General features: G+C 45.7%; 1 protein-coding gene across 1 annotated transcript in view; it reads left to right on the top strand.

The window, feature by feature from the left end:
- Positions 1–14,683, top strand: part of LOC140903508 (disintegrin and metalloproteinase domain-containing protein 18) — a 41,544-nt gene extending 26,861 nt beyond the window's left edge. Inside the window, exons 16-21 of the mRNA XM_078850630.1 lie at positions 896–1,079; positions 1,392–1,472; positions 1,875–1,983; positions 3,232–3,388; positions 13,354–13,386; positions 14,505–14,683. Coding sequence (XP_078706756.1) covers positions 896–1,079; positions 1,392–1,472; positions 1,875–1,983; positions 3,232–3,388; positions 13,354–13,386; positions 14,505–14,511 — 571 coding nt within the window. The 3' untranslated portion in view covers positions 14,512–14,683. The remainder of the gene's footprint in view (positions 1–895; positions 1,080–1,391; positions 1,473–1,874; positions 1,984–3,231; positions 3,389–13,353; positions 13,387–14,504) is intronic.
- Positions 14,684–16,687: the final 2,004 nt, after the last annotated feature.

The following is a 16,687-nucleotide window of genomic DNA, read 5'->3' as shown; positions in this document are numbered from 1 at the left end:
ACTGCTGAGTCCATGTCCCGGGGGGGCTGCACAGTGATCTCCCACCTTTGTGCTGCCAGTGGCCTATGCTCCCCAGTGCCATGCCAGAGCCTCCATATTTATTTGACAAATAAAATTTGCAGAATTTTAAAATATTGTGCATGGCTTTTTTTTTTGCGCAGAATTTTTAATTTTTTTGCGCAGAATGCCCTCAGGAGTAAAATTCACGCTTCATTGGGCCAACACAGGAAACAAATTCCAGCATTGTGGTCCCTCTAGTAAGAACAGCCTGTCCTCAGTCAGTGATATGTAAATCTAGAGACTTCTGGCAAGAAAATATCAGCTATCATTGTCGTATTATGTGGGAAGAAGTGTTCTCTCAGGTGTCCCTCTGGTTTTGCCACAGTATCGGGATGCTTTGGGAAAGTGCTTCACATGGAGGAGGAACCTAGACACTAATTTTTTAAAACCCCTTTTTTTACTGTGCATGGAATATTTCACATGTGCAACAGTCTCTTTGCCTGTGTTTTATATATGTCGTAGCAGTACTTCTTTAAGTAATACATGGGGAATGCAAATTTAATAATAGGCTCTTCAATCTAGCACACAAAGGTGTAACAAAATCCAATAGCTGGAAGTTGAATAGCCAAATTCTGACTGGAAATATGGCACACATTTTTAACAGTAAGGGTAATTAGCCATTGAAATAACTTACCAAGCTTGAGGTGGATTCTCCTGGAGAATCCATTCAAGCTTGGTGTTTTGCTTGGTGTTTTGCATCAAGTAACCAAAGCAAACCTCTGTACAGAGTATAGTTATCCCTTCTCACAGAAATTATGGTATGCTTTAATATCTAATATTTTGAACTGTCAAATGCCAAATATGTAGTTTTAATTTTCTTCTCATATGTTTGTAGAGATCTCCAGTGTGGGAAGTTAGTTTGTCAATATCCAAGTCATAGACCATTCATTAAGGAAAAGGCTGCTGTCATTTATGCTAGGGTGCAGAATTCCTTATGCATAACTTTAGATTATATGAAGGGGCCTCGAGTGAGGGATCCAATGTTGGTGAAGGATGGTACTCTCTGTGGTAAGCAAAAGGTAACAAATCTTTTTTTTTTAAACGGTTAGCAATGTAAATGTTTTCCATGTAAACATACACTTTTTTTAGAAGTTGCTACTAATATTGGAGCAGTGATGAGCTGCACTGGCTTACTGAGTTATAAAATTAACTGTTTTGTCCCCTGGTTTACTCTAAACTAACCAAGAACTATTTCCAAATATTTTGAGGTAAAATAGGATCTGGTAAACAGCTTTCTGCTCTTAAACAGCCTGAAAAAGACCCTTAAACCTAGAGAATTTTTTTTCTATGCTTTCTGTTGACCTTGAACTGTATTTATGTTTGGGTTTTAGATTTGTATGAACCAGAAATGTGGAGATGCTGCTGTCCTGAAATATAATTGTGATGTAAAGAAAAAATGCAATGACCATGGAGTAAGTAACAGCAACATTATTATAATAATACTGTTTGGATTAATAATATTTTGGATTTGCAGATATTTTTCTTATAAATCGTCAACTGAAAAAGCTACTTTAGGCTGACACTTGGCATGCAAAGTCTTCGTGCCATGGCTGATTGGTTTGGTTTTTCCTGATACTTAGAGTCGTATTCATGGTTTTCTTTATAGACAATAGTCTGTGGTACTTTACATTTGATGTATTTTCTGAAACAGACTGGTTAGTTTTTAAGAACTGAGAATGTGGTTATAAAGAAGAGAGATCTCTAAGAGAAACTGTTTCCTGAAAGCATGTATAATGGGATTTCCTCATATTTTGAGACTTCCAACTACAAAGTATAATAAGTAATTAAACAGCATTTTCCCCCTTTTATTTCAGGTGTGCAACAACAGAGGAAATTGTCACTGTAGGTCTGGCTGGCTGCCACCAGATTGCAAAATTTCATCAAAAGGATTTGGAGGGAGTATTGACAGTATTTTCAAAAGTGGTTAGTTATCTTGGAAAATTCTGTACCCTGTGTTGTTGTTTTCCCAGTGCAACATTTAAGAAAATAAGAATGGCCTTTCTGGGTCAGACCAATCGTCCAGCTAGCTCAGTATCCTGTCATCCAGCAGAACAAGAACAATTTATCGAGTGATCCATCCCTGTCGTCCAGTCCCAGCTTCTGGCAATCAGAGGTTTATGGACGCCCAGAGCACGGGGTTGCATCACTGACCATCTTGGCTAATAGCCATTGATGGACCTATTCTCCAGGAATTTATCTAATTCTCTTTTGAACCCAAATATGAGTTCCCCAGGTAGGCTGTGCGTTATGTGAAGAAGTACTTCCTTATATTTGTTTTTAAACCTGATGCTTATTAATTTCATTAGGTGACCTTGGTTCATGTGTTATGTGAAGAGATAAATAACACTCCTTTACTTTCTCCACACCATTCATGATTTTATAGATCTCTATCATAAACTGAACAGTCCCAGTTCTTTTAATCTCTTGTCCTATGGAAACTGTTCCATACCCCGAATCATTTTATTGCCCTTCTCTGTACTTTTCCATTACTAAAAAAAGCAAAAAAATATCTGAAATATATACCATGGAACAGTTAAGAGTTTGAGTCGTAAGGGGAAATACATAAACTGAGGTTCTACATTTTAAATGTGAAAAAGAAGAGAAAAGTTTAATACTATTCTTTCTTTTTATTTTATTACTTTAATAGTATGGATAACAGCATTTTAATAAACAAATTGCTATTGGATACAAGAAAGTGATCATGTATTACACTATCTTGATTACATACAGTCAACTGGCTGTTATAAAGTAACAATGTGGAATCTAAGACTCTTACTATGACAGATCTGATTTAAAATCTAATCTCAATTACATGTTAAGTGACTTTGTTGATCATAGCTGTGCTAATGCATTTCAGTCCTACAATAAAATAGTGTGCTATTCTGGTCCTGAACTACTTTTGAATACCAGCTGGTAATTGTACCATGTTTTGAACATTATTTGCAATCATTCCTTAAAGTATCAAAGTATCTTGCTTGTTCAAAGCATCCTTTTTGAAAGTGTGACAGTTTGGGGAATCTCATGTTTTCAGGTTTCACGTGTCTGCTATGTTCACATTTTTGTTCCATTCCTTTCTATCACTAACAGGTAAATACAGGATAATGTCTCCTCTGGTTGGAGGCCCCACTTCCCAGATCATAAAGATCTGTGATATATTTCTTTCCTTGATAGATGCAATCACTGACGGACTTTACCGGAACACTTTGAAGAACTGGCTTCTGCTAAGTTTCTGTCTCTTTCTGCCTGTCCTTGTTTGTTCTATCATCATGATTATAAAACGAAATGAATTGAATAGATGCTGCACTAAGGAAGAATCACAAGTTGATGAGTAAGTTTATTTTGTTCACCTGTCTAGTTCTAACCTTTCTTTTAGGGATCTGGAATCTTCCTGGGCACTGGGGAAGGTGGTGAGTTCATGAGCAAGACCATAGGAGTGGAATAGTTGAGTGGTGCTGTAATGGGCACACTTGTTGTGATGCCTCCTCATGGCTGGGTCTAGGGATCAGCTCTCATCAGGTCTAGCACCTCCTTCCATTGCTCGTTTGGCCCGTGGCAGCTCCAGCTCTCTATTTGTGAGTCAGCCCTCCTGCTGGGTCACTATAGTCTTCCTCTTCCAGGGGTATCAAAGTCCCACTGGACAAACTGTCTGTCTGAAGTCTCAGGCAGTCTTCTGATCCACTTCTGTGTCACTTTCCCAGTGGCTTATAGGGGAACCTGTGCCTGCCCACTACTTCAGGTCCTAACCCAGGGACTCTATGCCCAGCAACCACAGTCTGCTCAAATGCCAACCCTGTTGCTGTTCCCCTGGATTCCCTCCTACCTCTCTTCTCAATCTTCTGGATCACCTCTTGGTTAACACTAGTACTTCCTACACTCCCCCATGCCTACCTAATCCCTCCTATCTTCTTGCCAAAGTCTGTAGCCCAAGGCAGGATTGAAGGACTAAGATCTTGTCTACGCTACAGGGGAAATTCGATCTAAGTTACGCAATTTGAGTTACCTGAATAGCGTAACTCAAATCGACGTAGCTTAGATCTACTTTCTGCGGGGGTCCACGCTATGCGATGTCGATGGGAGATGCTCTCCCATCGACTCCCCCTGTTCTTCTCGATCCGGTGGAGTACAGAAGTTGACGGGAGAGCGATCTGCAGTCGACTTTAGCGGGTCTTCACTAGACCCACTAAATCGACTGCCGATGTCTACAGTTACTGACGAGCGGCAATGGATGCAAGCCCTTATAGAACTCCTCCTTGTACTTAGCCAACTTACCCTTCTCTAGAGAGTGACTTTAGAGCTCCTCCGTGCAGCCATCTTCTTGTACTTCCAACTTCCTCTCTTTCTAAGGCCTTGTCTACACTGCAAAGTTTTGCTGGCAAAAGTTGTACCGCTGTAATTAAAACCACTGTTGCATGTCCACATTAGCTCCTTGTGTCAGCAGAGTGCATCCCCTCTAACAGCTCTTGCATCACCTGAGAGCAGTGCACTGTGGTAATTATCCCACTATGCAACTGGCTGCAGAGTGCTTTGGGAAGGGTTTGCGGTGCCCCATGGGGCAGGTGCAACATTATGTGTTGCAGGTTTCTCAGTCCCATTGTTCCAGGGGCATCCTAATAGATTGTCAGGCGCTTTCACCCCTGAAGTGTGTGTGGGGGAGGGGGGAAGGGAGGGGAGGAGACTGGGGTGCCTGGGGTCAGGGAGACAGCAGGCTGACCCGCCTATTCTGAGGCGGGGGAGGGGGACCTCCCCACATCAGCCGCAGGCTCTGCACAGCACAGCAGTCTCTCCAGAAGCAGCCCGCTCTGCCTGCCTGTGGTTCTGTGATTCCCTCTGAGTTCTCCCACAATCTCCTCAGCTGCTGGAAGCGGCATCCTGAGCAAGTCTGGGAGCTTTCGGTGCTGAGGAATGTCGAAGCAGCACAGCATTTCCTTCCTTTTTCTCCCTCCCCCCACTTCTCCAGCTCCCTGCAGCAGCAGTCTGCCTGCTACTGTGTTCCTTGTGCAGGGAAGAACAGGACCATTCCACATTCTTGATTTGCTCTTTTTTCCCCAAAGGAAGCAGCAAGCTCAGCTGTCAGATATTTCTGAGTGCTTTGAAAGGTGTGGGGTGCATGCCTGCAGGGCAGCAGAGATCAAAACAGTGAGCAGAGCGGTCACGGCAGGCATTGTGGGATACTGGTGGAAGCCAGTTCTGTTCACAAAACAAACAGTAGTGACTACACTGACACTTTGCCGCAAAGAGCTTTATGCCGTTGTGGGTCACAGCAGAGAATACCAAATTCAGGACAAACTGCTGAGAAATAGGGCAGGCTCACCCCAAACAGGTGGTTCTTCAACTGCTTGTTCATGTCCATTCCAATCAGGTGTGTGCGCGCGCATGTGCACGTTGGCCAGAAGATTTTTTCCCTAGCAGCATCCGTCGGGTCGGCCTGCGCGCCCCCTGGAGTTGCGCCCTCATGGTGCCTAATATAGAGCTCTGGCGACCCTCCACCCCTACAGTTCCTTCTTACTACCAGTGATGGTGGCTGGAACTTCCCTTAGCTCTTGCTCAGCAAGCTCATTCTTTCTCTGGTTGTATACAGTTAGTTAGTTAATGTTCTTAGTATAGAGATTGTTGGGGTTCCCTCCTCCCTGGAACCGTGGTATGCTGCAATCCCCGGGTTTTAAAAACTGTGTGGCCTGCGCGAAGCGCAAGCCGAAGAGTGTTTTGCACTCGTTGTGTTTATGGTGCCTGCGGGAGACCCATCAAAAAGATCACTGTAAGATCTGCGGTGAGTTCTGTCAGAGAACTCTTAAAGAAAGGGAACAGCAGCTCAAGGTGATCCTCGTGGAGGCAGCTCTACACCCCCACTCCGACCTGGGCTCAGGGGACCTGACCCCTAATACGTCATCCTCGACGTAGAGCGCCCCGGCACTGTCGTTGAGCTCGGTGCCGAGAAAGGACCCCTCCCAAGATGCTCGGCAGCAACATGGCTCCTCACGTGGCCCGTCTGATAGTAGGCACCGTTCCCACTTGCCGGTGCCTCTAAAGAAGAAGCTGGACAATTGCTCCTCTCTGGCTAAACCAAGAGACGTGAGACCCCCAGGCAGGCCACTCCTCTGGATCTCCTGCCGGGGCCGTGTCGACTCCTGCCCAAGTGAGGCAGTCGAGTCCGGCCCTGTCTTGGTCGCCGGTGCCTACACAGCAGCTACAGCTCCCTTCGACGCCAGAAGTTTATCAAGCTACTCAGGACCTCCTGCATCTTACGGCGCCGTTCTCGCCCACCAGGAGGGAGGAACCTTCAGCGCTGGCGGACCTGCCCCATTCTCCAGTGCAGTGGAAGGGGAAGCCGGCTATGATGACGAGATGCTCCCCCTCGCCATATTCCTTGGCGCCAACTCACTCGGACAGAGAGCCTACCCGCTCCCCGAGCTCTCGACATTCGAGGCACCGAGGATTGGCTCCTCTGTGGTCTTCAGTCTCAGAGACCTCGGAGTCAGAGTCTGACTCCTATAGCTCTGGGAGGAGCAGAAGTCGCAGATCGAGGTCTGGGAGAGACAGGAGAGAGCCCCAGACATGGCCTCCACAGTGGCAGAACCCACCTCAGTGGCCCTTCTGGACCCCTTGGGCCTTTCACCAAGGACGGAGGAACCCAGGGTCACTGCTCTGCGATGTCTTCCGTGTCCTCAGCCACCTTCGTTCCGCCATCCACTGTGCACCTGCCTTTGGCACCTGCAGTCCCGACACCTCCGCCTCTGGCACTGTCGTCGACTATGGCACCGTGCTTGGCTCTGACCTTGGCATCGCCCTTGGCAGCGTCTTCACACACGTCTCACATGCTGGCACCGTTGTCGACGTTGACCTCGATGCCAGTACCGGCAGCCCCGGTGCCGATGTCAGCACCTGGCCCTCCACTTCCCTTGGCTCCTGTGAGCGTGCAGACACAGCTCCCTCCCGTCATACTGACGGTGGGGCCAATGTGTGCGCCGATGTCTACAGCCCTGGCACTCTCGGTGGCGCCACTATCACCAATGCTTCCCCGAGAGTCTCTTGACCCTTCAGGGGTGGATGACAGGGAGTTTCCACTTCTAGTAAATGTTTCCTCCTCTTCGTCATCGGACGAAGCATTGGCGGGGACAGCCATAGCCCCTGCTTTAGAGGACAACAGGGTGCTGCAGCAGTTGCTGCGTAGGACCGCCCAGGGTCTGGGCATTAAGGCCGAGGAGGTGATAGAGGAGGCTGATCCCATGGTGGACATCCTAGTACCCTCCAGACCCTCGCGTATCGCCCTTCCACTTATAAAGACCATTGTGGATGCCACTAAGACCCTGTGGCAGACGCCAGCTTCCTTGCCACCCACTGCCAAGCACAACGAGAGGCATTATTTCGTGCCCTTCAGGCATTATTTCATGCCTTCGAGCATTTGTACTCTCACCCACCTCCTGACTTGCTGGTGGTCGATGCAGCTAACCAGCGTGAGAGACAGGGCTTCCAAGGACCCTCTGCAAAAAACCGGGATGCTAAGCGACTAGACCTTGTGGGGAGAAAGGTCTACTCTACAGGGGGTTTGCAGCTCCGTATCGCGAACCTACAGGCCATTGTAAGCAGGTATTCGTATAACACCTGTGTGGCAATGGCAAAGTTTACGGCGCTTGTCCCTTCGGACTCCCGGACTGAGTTCACAGCCTTGGTGGAGGAAGGCAAGCTAGTCTCCCGTGCTTCCCTAGAGGCCACATTAGACACTGCAGATGCCACCACTAGGGTTGTGGCGATAGGGGTAGCTATGAGGAGGGGTGCTTGGCTCCAAGTTTTGGGGTTACTCTATGAGGTCCAGCAAACTGTTCAGGACCTTCCATTTGAGGGTGACACCCTTTTTTTTATCTGAATTTTCAGATAAGAGGCTGTACAGCCTGAAAGACTCTGACACCCTCAAGTCCTTGGGCCTGCATACCCCCTCCACGCAGCAGAGACACTTCCGCCCGCAACCTCCTCAGAGATTCCAGCAGCAGAACCGACAGGACGGTTCTCGGCGGAGGAACAGGAGTGGCAGGAGGAGGCAACACCCATCCTCGAGCCAGGGCTCTGGCCAGCCCAAACCGCCCTCTGGCCCTAAACCAGCCTTTTGAAGGTGCGGTCGAGGACGGTGCACCAGATCATGAACTGAATCTAACCTGCCTTACCTTTTCCTCCCGACTATCCCCTTTCTACCATGCATAGTCCCGTATCACCTTGGACCGCTGGGTGCTTTGCACAGTAGAGAGGGGATACTCCATCCAATTCTGTGCCCTCCTGCAGTTCCACCCCCCTTCCCCGTCCCTCTTCAGGGACCTTCTCACAAGCTTCCTCTCATACAGGCGGTGCAGTTGCTCCTGTCACTAGGGGCAGTGGAGGAGGTTCCTCTGGAGCACAGGGGCGAGGGTTTCTATTCCCAGTATTTCCTAATACCAAAAGCCAAAGGCAACCTCAGGCCTATCCTGGACCTGCAAGAGCTCAACAAGTTTGTGAAGAAACTCAAGTTCCGCATGGTCTCCTTGGCCTCCATCGACTTGAAGGACACATATTTTCACATTGCAATCTCTCAACCACAGGAAGTTCCTCAGGTTTGTGGTCAATGGTTTCTCACTACCAATTTACTGTCCTCCCGTTCGGCCTGTCAGCAGCGCCTCAAGTATTCACCAAGTGCAAAGCAGTCGTGTCGCCGTGTTCTTGCGGAGGCATCAGGTACAGGTGTTTCCGTACCTCGACTGGCTGATCAAAGGCCGCTCCAGGATCCAAGTGGAAACTCAGGTCATATTTATCAGAGCTACCTTTGAGAACCTGGGTCTGCTCCTAAACGAAGCAAAATCGACTGTGTCTCCCATCCAGAGGATAGAGTTCATAGGGGCAGTACTGGACTTGACCCAAGCCAGGGCATTCCTCCCACAGGTGAGGCTCCAAGCCCTCAACAACATGATCTGGGGAGTCATGCAGTTTCCCACCACTACGAGAAACTGCCTGAAGCTTCTCTGGCACATGGCAGCCCGTACATACGGGGTATGACATGCCAGACTCAGGCTTCGGCCGCTCCAGTCTTGGCTAGCATCAATTTATCACCCAGCCCGGGACAACTTGGACAGGATCGTGACCCTGCCTCGCCCTATCCTCGATTCGCTCTGGTGGTGTATCGATGCCCAGCAGGTGTGCTCAGGGGTTCCCTTTGCTGCCCCACAGCCATCCCTGTTGTTGGCGACGGACACATTGGACTTGGGCTGGGAAGCTCATTTTGGGGACCGCAGAAATCAAGGCCTCTGGTTGCAAGCAGATCACATCAATGTCAAAGAGCTCAGAGTGGTGTGCCTGGCGTGTCAAACATTCCGCCCTTACCTAACTAGACAATGTGTATCAGTCATGACGGACAATACGACTGCAATGTTCTATATCAACAAACAGGGGTGCACGCTCCTCTCCCATGTGCCAGGAAGCCCTTATGCTCTGGGACTTCTGGGTAGAACATTCAATCCACCTACAGGCGTTGTACCTCCCCGGGATTCAGAATGAGCTAGCAGACCACCTCAGCAGGTTGTTCCACAGCCACGAGTGGTCCCTTCGCCCGGACGTTGCAAATTCAATCTTCCAGAGGTGGGGATTTCCCCTGATGGATTCGCCATGCGACGCAACAGGAAGTGCCAGCAGTTCTGGTCCTTCCAGAATCACAGCACAGGCTCCACCACGGATGCGTTCCTCTTCCATTGGGGAGGGGCTCTCCTGTACGCCTTCCCACCGATACCGCTCGTTCACAAGGTCCTGCTCAAGATCCGCAGAGATCGTGCTCAGGTCATACTGATAGCACCGGCTTGGCCCCGTCAGCGCTGATACACTTCCCTCCTAAACATGTCGGTAGAAGCCCCGATTACCTTGCCGCTCTCCCCGGATCTTCTCACACAAGATCACAGACGTTTCCAACACCCAAACCTTCAGTCGTTCCATCTTACAGCATGGAAGCTCCGTGGTTGAATCCGTCAGAACTTTCCTGTTCAGACCAGGTCAGACAGGTCCTCCTTGGCAGTAGGAAACCCTCGACGAGGGCCACGTACCTTGCGAAGTGGAAGAGATTTTCAGATTGGAAAAGCGCAGCGCGACTTGCCCTCGACGCTAGCCTTGGTGCCGCACATTCTAGACTACCTTCTACATCTGAAGCAGGAAGGTCTCTTGTTGCCTTCTATAAGAGTGCACTTGGCTGCCATCTCGGCCTTCCACCTGGGCATACAGGGCCACTCGGTTTTCGCTAACCCTATGATTGGCCGATTGCTAAAGGGGCTCAACAGGTTGTACCCTCATGTCTGTCAACCAGTCCCTGCCTGGGACCTCAACTTGGTCCTCTCTAGGCTCATGGGGGGGGGGCCCTTTGAGCTTTAGCAACATGCTCTCTGCTCTCTCTACAAGGTTGCGTACCTGGTGGCAATAACCTGGGCCAGGAGGGTGTCTGAGCTCAGGGCCCTGACTTCAGACCCGCTCTACAACGTGTTCTGTAGGCTTGCACAGGCTTCATTGATGGCATTCCCACCCAGGAAATCTGCGGAGGGGCAACATGGTCTTCTATACACACTTTTGCTGCACATTGTGCAATCACCCGGCAGCCAGAGATGATGCGGCCTTCAGAAGAGCAGCACTCCAATCAGTGGACAGCTCTGACCCCACCTCCTAAATTTGGCTTGGGAGTCACCTGATTTGGAATGGACATGAACAAGCACTCAAAGAAGAAAAAACGGTCACTCACTTCTCATAACTGTTCTTCGAGATGTGTTTGTTCATGTCCATTCCAATACCCACTCTCCTACCCCCGTCGGAGTAGCCAGCAAGAAGGAACGGAAGGGGTGGCGGGTCGGCAAGGCTCTATATTGGGCACCATGATGGCACGACTCCAGGAGGCGCCCAGGCCGACCCCCGATGGATGCTGCTAGGGGAAAAATCTTTTGGCCAACGTGCACGTGCGCACGCACGCACCTGATTGGAATGGACATTAACAACACATCTCAAAGAACAACAGTTGCGAGAAGTGAGTAACTGTTTTTTATTCCTCCATAAGATCTACCAAACCAGCAATGAAAGTAAACTTCTGTCTCACCACACTGGCTAACAAGAAATCCGGAAAGCAGTTTCCTTAGGCATTCCAGTCCTTGCATCACCACCAAAAACGCTGGATTTAAAGATGTGTGGTTCTTTAAAACCAGGCTCATCAAACAAAATGTTCTTCTGATCCCAAAGGACCAGCCGCACACCCAGGTCAATATAAACTCAGATCTTACTCAGTCACGCTGTTGCCAATCCTTTAGTATCTAAAATCCTAAAGGTTTATTTACAGAAAGAAAGAAAAGTGAGTTAAAATCGGTTAAATGAGTCAAATACATACATTAATTGCAAAGTTCTTGGTTTAGGCTTGTAGCAGTGAACCAGTGCTGGCTTAAGTCAAGTCTCTGGGTGCTTCCAAGTCATTGGAAGGTCCTCAATTCCTTGGTTAGAATGCCTCCATTTGTATAAGTTCATAGTCCAAGAGGCTTGAGCAAGAAAGAGACTGGAGCAGGATAGAGACAAAATGGAGATGTTTCCAGTGCCTTTTATATCTTCTGCCATGTGAGGGAATCCCATTGTTCTTACTGTGGAAAATTACAGTAACAAGATGGTGTTTGAACTCGCATGGACAAGTCACATGTCCATGCATGATTTTGCCTAGTCACAGCAGGAAAGTCCATTAAGAGTAGATAGGCGTCTTCCATTGTAAGTTAAGTGTTCTTTAATGGGCCATTCTACTTGAATAGTTCCTTCAAGATGTGCAGGCTAAATACCTTGTGGGCGTTACCCCAGGAGCAAACATTTGAAATATAGGGATAGAGCCAATACTCATAACTTCACATACAAAAATGATACATACAAATAGCATAATCATATTCAGCAAATCATAACCTTTCCATAGGCACCTTACTTGACAACCTTTGTACAAGATTTGTTGCAAATATATAACAGTGGTTACAACAATGATCTATACGGTCCTATTTTAATCAGATAATATCACAGCCTCTCATTGAGGTGGTTTTATTTTGTCAAGTGTGTACATCTCCTGTTTTGTCAGCGAAAGGCTTTGTATAGGGAGGTAGACACACAGGTGCATATTGGAAAGTACTTGTTCTTTAAAGTGTGTAGGGCATAATAGATGGAATTTCCAGGCTGACTCTTTCAACAGTGGATGTGAGAGATACACAAAAGGTTGGTCCGGCACCAAGGCAACTTTTTTAAGGTAAAATGAAACCAGTAAAAAAATGTAGAAAAGAGTGAAAGAAGTAAAGGATAAATGTCCTTGCTACAAATGCTAGTAGCATATTGAATGTTTTCAGGAAGTGTGATATAACCAGAATGATAGAGACTTGGTTAAACCAAGATATTCAGTTGGGAGATGAAATTAATAATAAAGAAAGTTTACTGAAGGGGCATAAAAACAAAGCAAGATGAGGGGTTGCAGTACAGGAAACCTTGTTTACAGAAGGAGATGCTATACAACCCTGCTAAATGGAAGCTCAATTATATCCTTGAGGTTTTCAAAGTTGGATGGGATACTTTTACTTTACTGCACTCCAGGGCCAAACCCCTGTTTATACCAACTATTTTTGTGTCTCCCCAAACGTTAGGATACATTTATTTATTCTTGATTAGAGTTTTGGTTACACAGCACAGACCATTTGGATTGAAGAATAAGATAAAAATAGATGATCCTTGGTTGTTCTCTAGATTTCTTGGAGAAATTAGATGGGAGACTAGAAGGTGTTTCTACAGATAACCCGGACCTTGTAAAAATAATGTTGTGAAGAAGTGGCGCGGGCTGCAGGGACATGCTGGCCTTAACACTGCTGTCCTCTCAAGATGGAATCAACCATAATTCCATCAGGTTGTAAATTCTGATGAGTTTCTGTAGAAAGAATTATAACAGCAAAATACTGGACTTCAGAAAATAAAACTCTCTGAGAATGCAAAAGGAGTTAAAGAAAATTGTTTGAATTCAGTAATACCTGCAAAAAGCACTTAAGATACAAACAAAGACTACATGTTCCAATAAAAACTGAAACAGTGTAAAAGGCAACAAAAACCCACAGGGCTAAATAGGAAGGTAAAGAGAAGCATGTAAGGCCATTTTAGCACTGCGGAGAATGAGAGCGTGTCCTCTGGTTAAAGAGAGAGCCACACTACTTGGGTAAAAGTAATCTTCACAATAAATTTACTGTATGCTGAAGAGCTACGAGACTATGTGTATGGTATGCTTTACTCATAGCACTCTGTTTTATAATCTAGATTAGAAGACATGGATCAGTCAGAAAATGTAAGGTAAATTTCACATGTCAGTGCAGTAGAACATGTATCTAGTTTTCTTTTATTTAGAATATGCTTAGTATTTACATGTCAAAATCTGCATTTGATAGTTGCAATGTGACTTTGAAGCACATTTGAACGTTTCATTGCCAACTTGATTTTAAAGTACAGTTTGAAAGAAACAAAATAAGCAATCAAATTCAATGCATTGATACCTTGTGTGGCTAAAACCATGTTCTTTAAATTTACCAACTGTGATTAAGAAAGATAAATTTCATCCCTAAATTATTTAGAAAAGTTAGCAGTCTCTATAAATAGCTCCTCTACCATATTATAGAATAGTGGTGTTGGGCCAGATTTTTAAAGGTATGTAGGTGCCTAAAGATGCAGATACGCACCTAATGCAACGGCTCTCAAACTTTAGCAACCCAAAGACCCCCATTTTGATTTAAAATTTTTCACGGACCCCCAAGCTCCCCACTCAGCCCCAGGCCCCGCCCCCACTCCACCCCTTCCCCCAAGACCCAACCGCCCCTCTTTCCACCCTCTCCCCCAAGTATGCCCTGTCCCCGCTCCTCCCCCTCCCTTCCAGCGTTTCCTGCACACTGCTGGAGTGATAAGGTACACTTCCGCCTTTGAGAGTGGAGCAAGCTGTGTTCACAATACTCTCAAACACTGTCAGTCTGAGAGTTGTCTCCACCCCTATCATTAAAGTAATAATCTAGCCTGTTTCTTGACTATTTGTCTGAAGATATTTACTAAATTATTTCAAAATTAATCTGATCATCAATATTGGTCATCTGTTGCTGTATTTTTAGTGCTGAACTGTATCCTGCTTCAAGTTCACCACCATGTATCTTTTGAATTCAGCCATAATAAATATGTCGATCTGTCAGAGGGTAAACTCAAGCCCAGTTATAACATCAAATATAGTTTGCAGTCTGAAGCTAGACTGGTACTAGTGAAAACTACCTTATGATGGAAGTGGGCTTGAGTCTGCCTTTTGACGGACAACAGACATACTTATTAGGGCTAAATTCCCAGCTAAATAATTTGCTTATGTTACTATGTTTTGTTTTATTCTTGATTCTGTTAACAGCAATATGTTTTCCCCCTTCTTCTGTCTGGCACAGTGTATAGCCAATAACACCAGAAGGCTGGAAATCATTTTAGCAGTCAGTTTAAAGCAGATGGCAAAGTACTTCCCGCATGGAACCTCTGAATGGACAGTGCAACATGTAACGAGCTTTTAATTTGGAGTTGTTTTTTTAATTATTCAGGTTAACTATTTCTGTCCCACCTTAAAGATTGAGTGTTTTGTTGTGTTTTTTTTTAAGAAAAAAAAAGTAATAGTACTGTAAAGCAAAGACTGAACTTAAATTTGTTGTATTTGTACATTTTCCTGTACATAACCATTAAACGTATTTACTGATCTCTATCTAGTGGTCTAAATTCATGCCAGACATAGGGCTTGAAAATTGCACTTTTCCATTTGCTAATGATGGGTTTGAAGCTTTTGGCGGTGAGAGTTACTTCACTTTCTGCAGAATTCAAGCTTTCATTTGAGGGTGGGATGTTTCTAGTCCTAGTTGCAAAGACAGCTCGACAGATATAATCAACATAGTGCTCTCTGAGTCTGTCTCTAGACAGCCTGAAACAATAGCTTGGTGTTAGAGGTTTGAGCTCCCACAATTATCTCAAAAGGGTGTTCAATTAACTGTTCTCTCATAAACCACTTAAGGAGCAAACCCCACAAGATGAGGATTCGGAAGAGGCAGGATCATGTCATCACAAGCACTAGCCAGCAGAGCTGGCAAGCATTTGGGGAGAGTATGCTGCATCCTCCTTTAGGGAATGTAGGAGTTCCCAGTGAGAACTCCATTCTGCCTAATGTAGGCTAGTGCCTAGAAGGCATGTATAAGCCCTTAGGAATTCCTGTAGTTTAAATAATTTAGTTTAAAGGGTAGTAATTTGATTACTCATAATAATTGCTCTAGACTTGAGTAGTTTTTTGACCTGACTTCATTATATTTTTTTCTTTGGGCTATTGCAATGAAAATTGGGGAATATTTTCTCTTCCTGCACCTCAACTGTGAACTTTAATGGATTCTCAATTTGCCTCGGAAATGTTTGTAACCTTTTGATTTTGTTTTGGAGGCGTCTTCTCCTTATGTAATTCTCAATTGGATGTTAATTACAAAATAAATTTTTTTTTTTTAAAAATCTGGAAACAGCTACATATCTTATTTGAGCTGGGTAAATCCAGAAGTTCATGTTACTATTTTGACTTGGATTATTTTTACTGATGTTAAATATTTCTCTAAATGAGGTGAAAGGAGCCTTTTCTGGTGATCTGCAGAATACAATAATTTGAGAACCATGTAGCTGAAGACTGGGCAATTGAACAGAGCATGCTCTCAAACTAGCATAAATTCTACTAATTTAAGCACTTTTAGACTGTCATAATTGCATCCACACTAGAGGGTTTTGTCAGTATAGCTATACTAGTATAAGTACACAGGCAAAACCCTCCTAGCATACACAAGGCCTTACTCGGGGTTTGTCTACACTGGAGCTGGAAGGTGTAACTTCCAGGTAAAGGAGACATACCTGACTAGCTTTGATCTAGCTAGTGCACTAGAAAGAGAAATGTAGCCATAGCAGGACTAGCCACTCCAAGTATGATCCAGTCAGAGACCAAAAGTACATATTCAGGGCAACCAGCCCCTTGCACCACCTTGGCTGCACTTCTGTTTTCAGCATGCTGCTTAATCAGAGCTAGGGCAGAATTCACACGTTCTAGCTCTAGTACAGACATACCTTCTGTGGCCAGCAAAATGAAGAAACCACAGCTGCTCTCTTTATACATTTGATCATGCAAAAAGAAATCTAATACCCTGCCTTTAGAGACATTAAAACCAGTAATAAAACAAACATTGAAAGGGAAACATCAAAGTTTTCAAAATGCCAATAAGGAGCTATCTCACACAATATATGCAGGGCGACATACCCATGAACCCTGGCTAAGAGTACATCTACACCACATAGGGTGACCAGACAGAAAGTGTGAAAAATCGGGAGAGGGGGTGGGGGCTAATAGGCGCCTATCTAAGAAAAAGATCCAAAAACCAGGACTGTCCCTATAAAATCGGGACATCTGGTCACCCTAAGACCACAAACCAAGGTACAATTGTGGCAGGGGTAGGTATACCTGCACGAGCTTTAATCCAGCGAGCGCAGGCAACAGTGGAGTGTAGATCTGGGGGCATGGCGCACTGAGGACCCTGGCTAGGTACTGAGGTTGCTAATCTGCACT

This window comes from Lepidochelys kempii, chromosome 26 (assembly GCF_965140285.1).
Source record: "Lepidochelys kempii isolate rLepKem1 chromosome 26, rLepKem1.hap1, whole genome shotgun sequence".
NCBI lineage: Eukaryota > Metazoa > Chordata > Testudines > Cheloniidae > Lepidochelys > Lepidochelys kempii.
The sequence above is the reverse complement of the archived record's forward strand: the minus strand, read 5'-3'. Positions and strand labels throughout refer to the sequence as shown.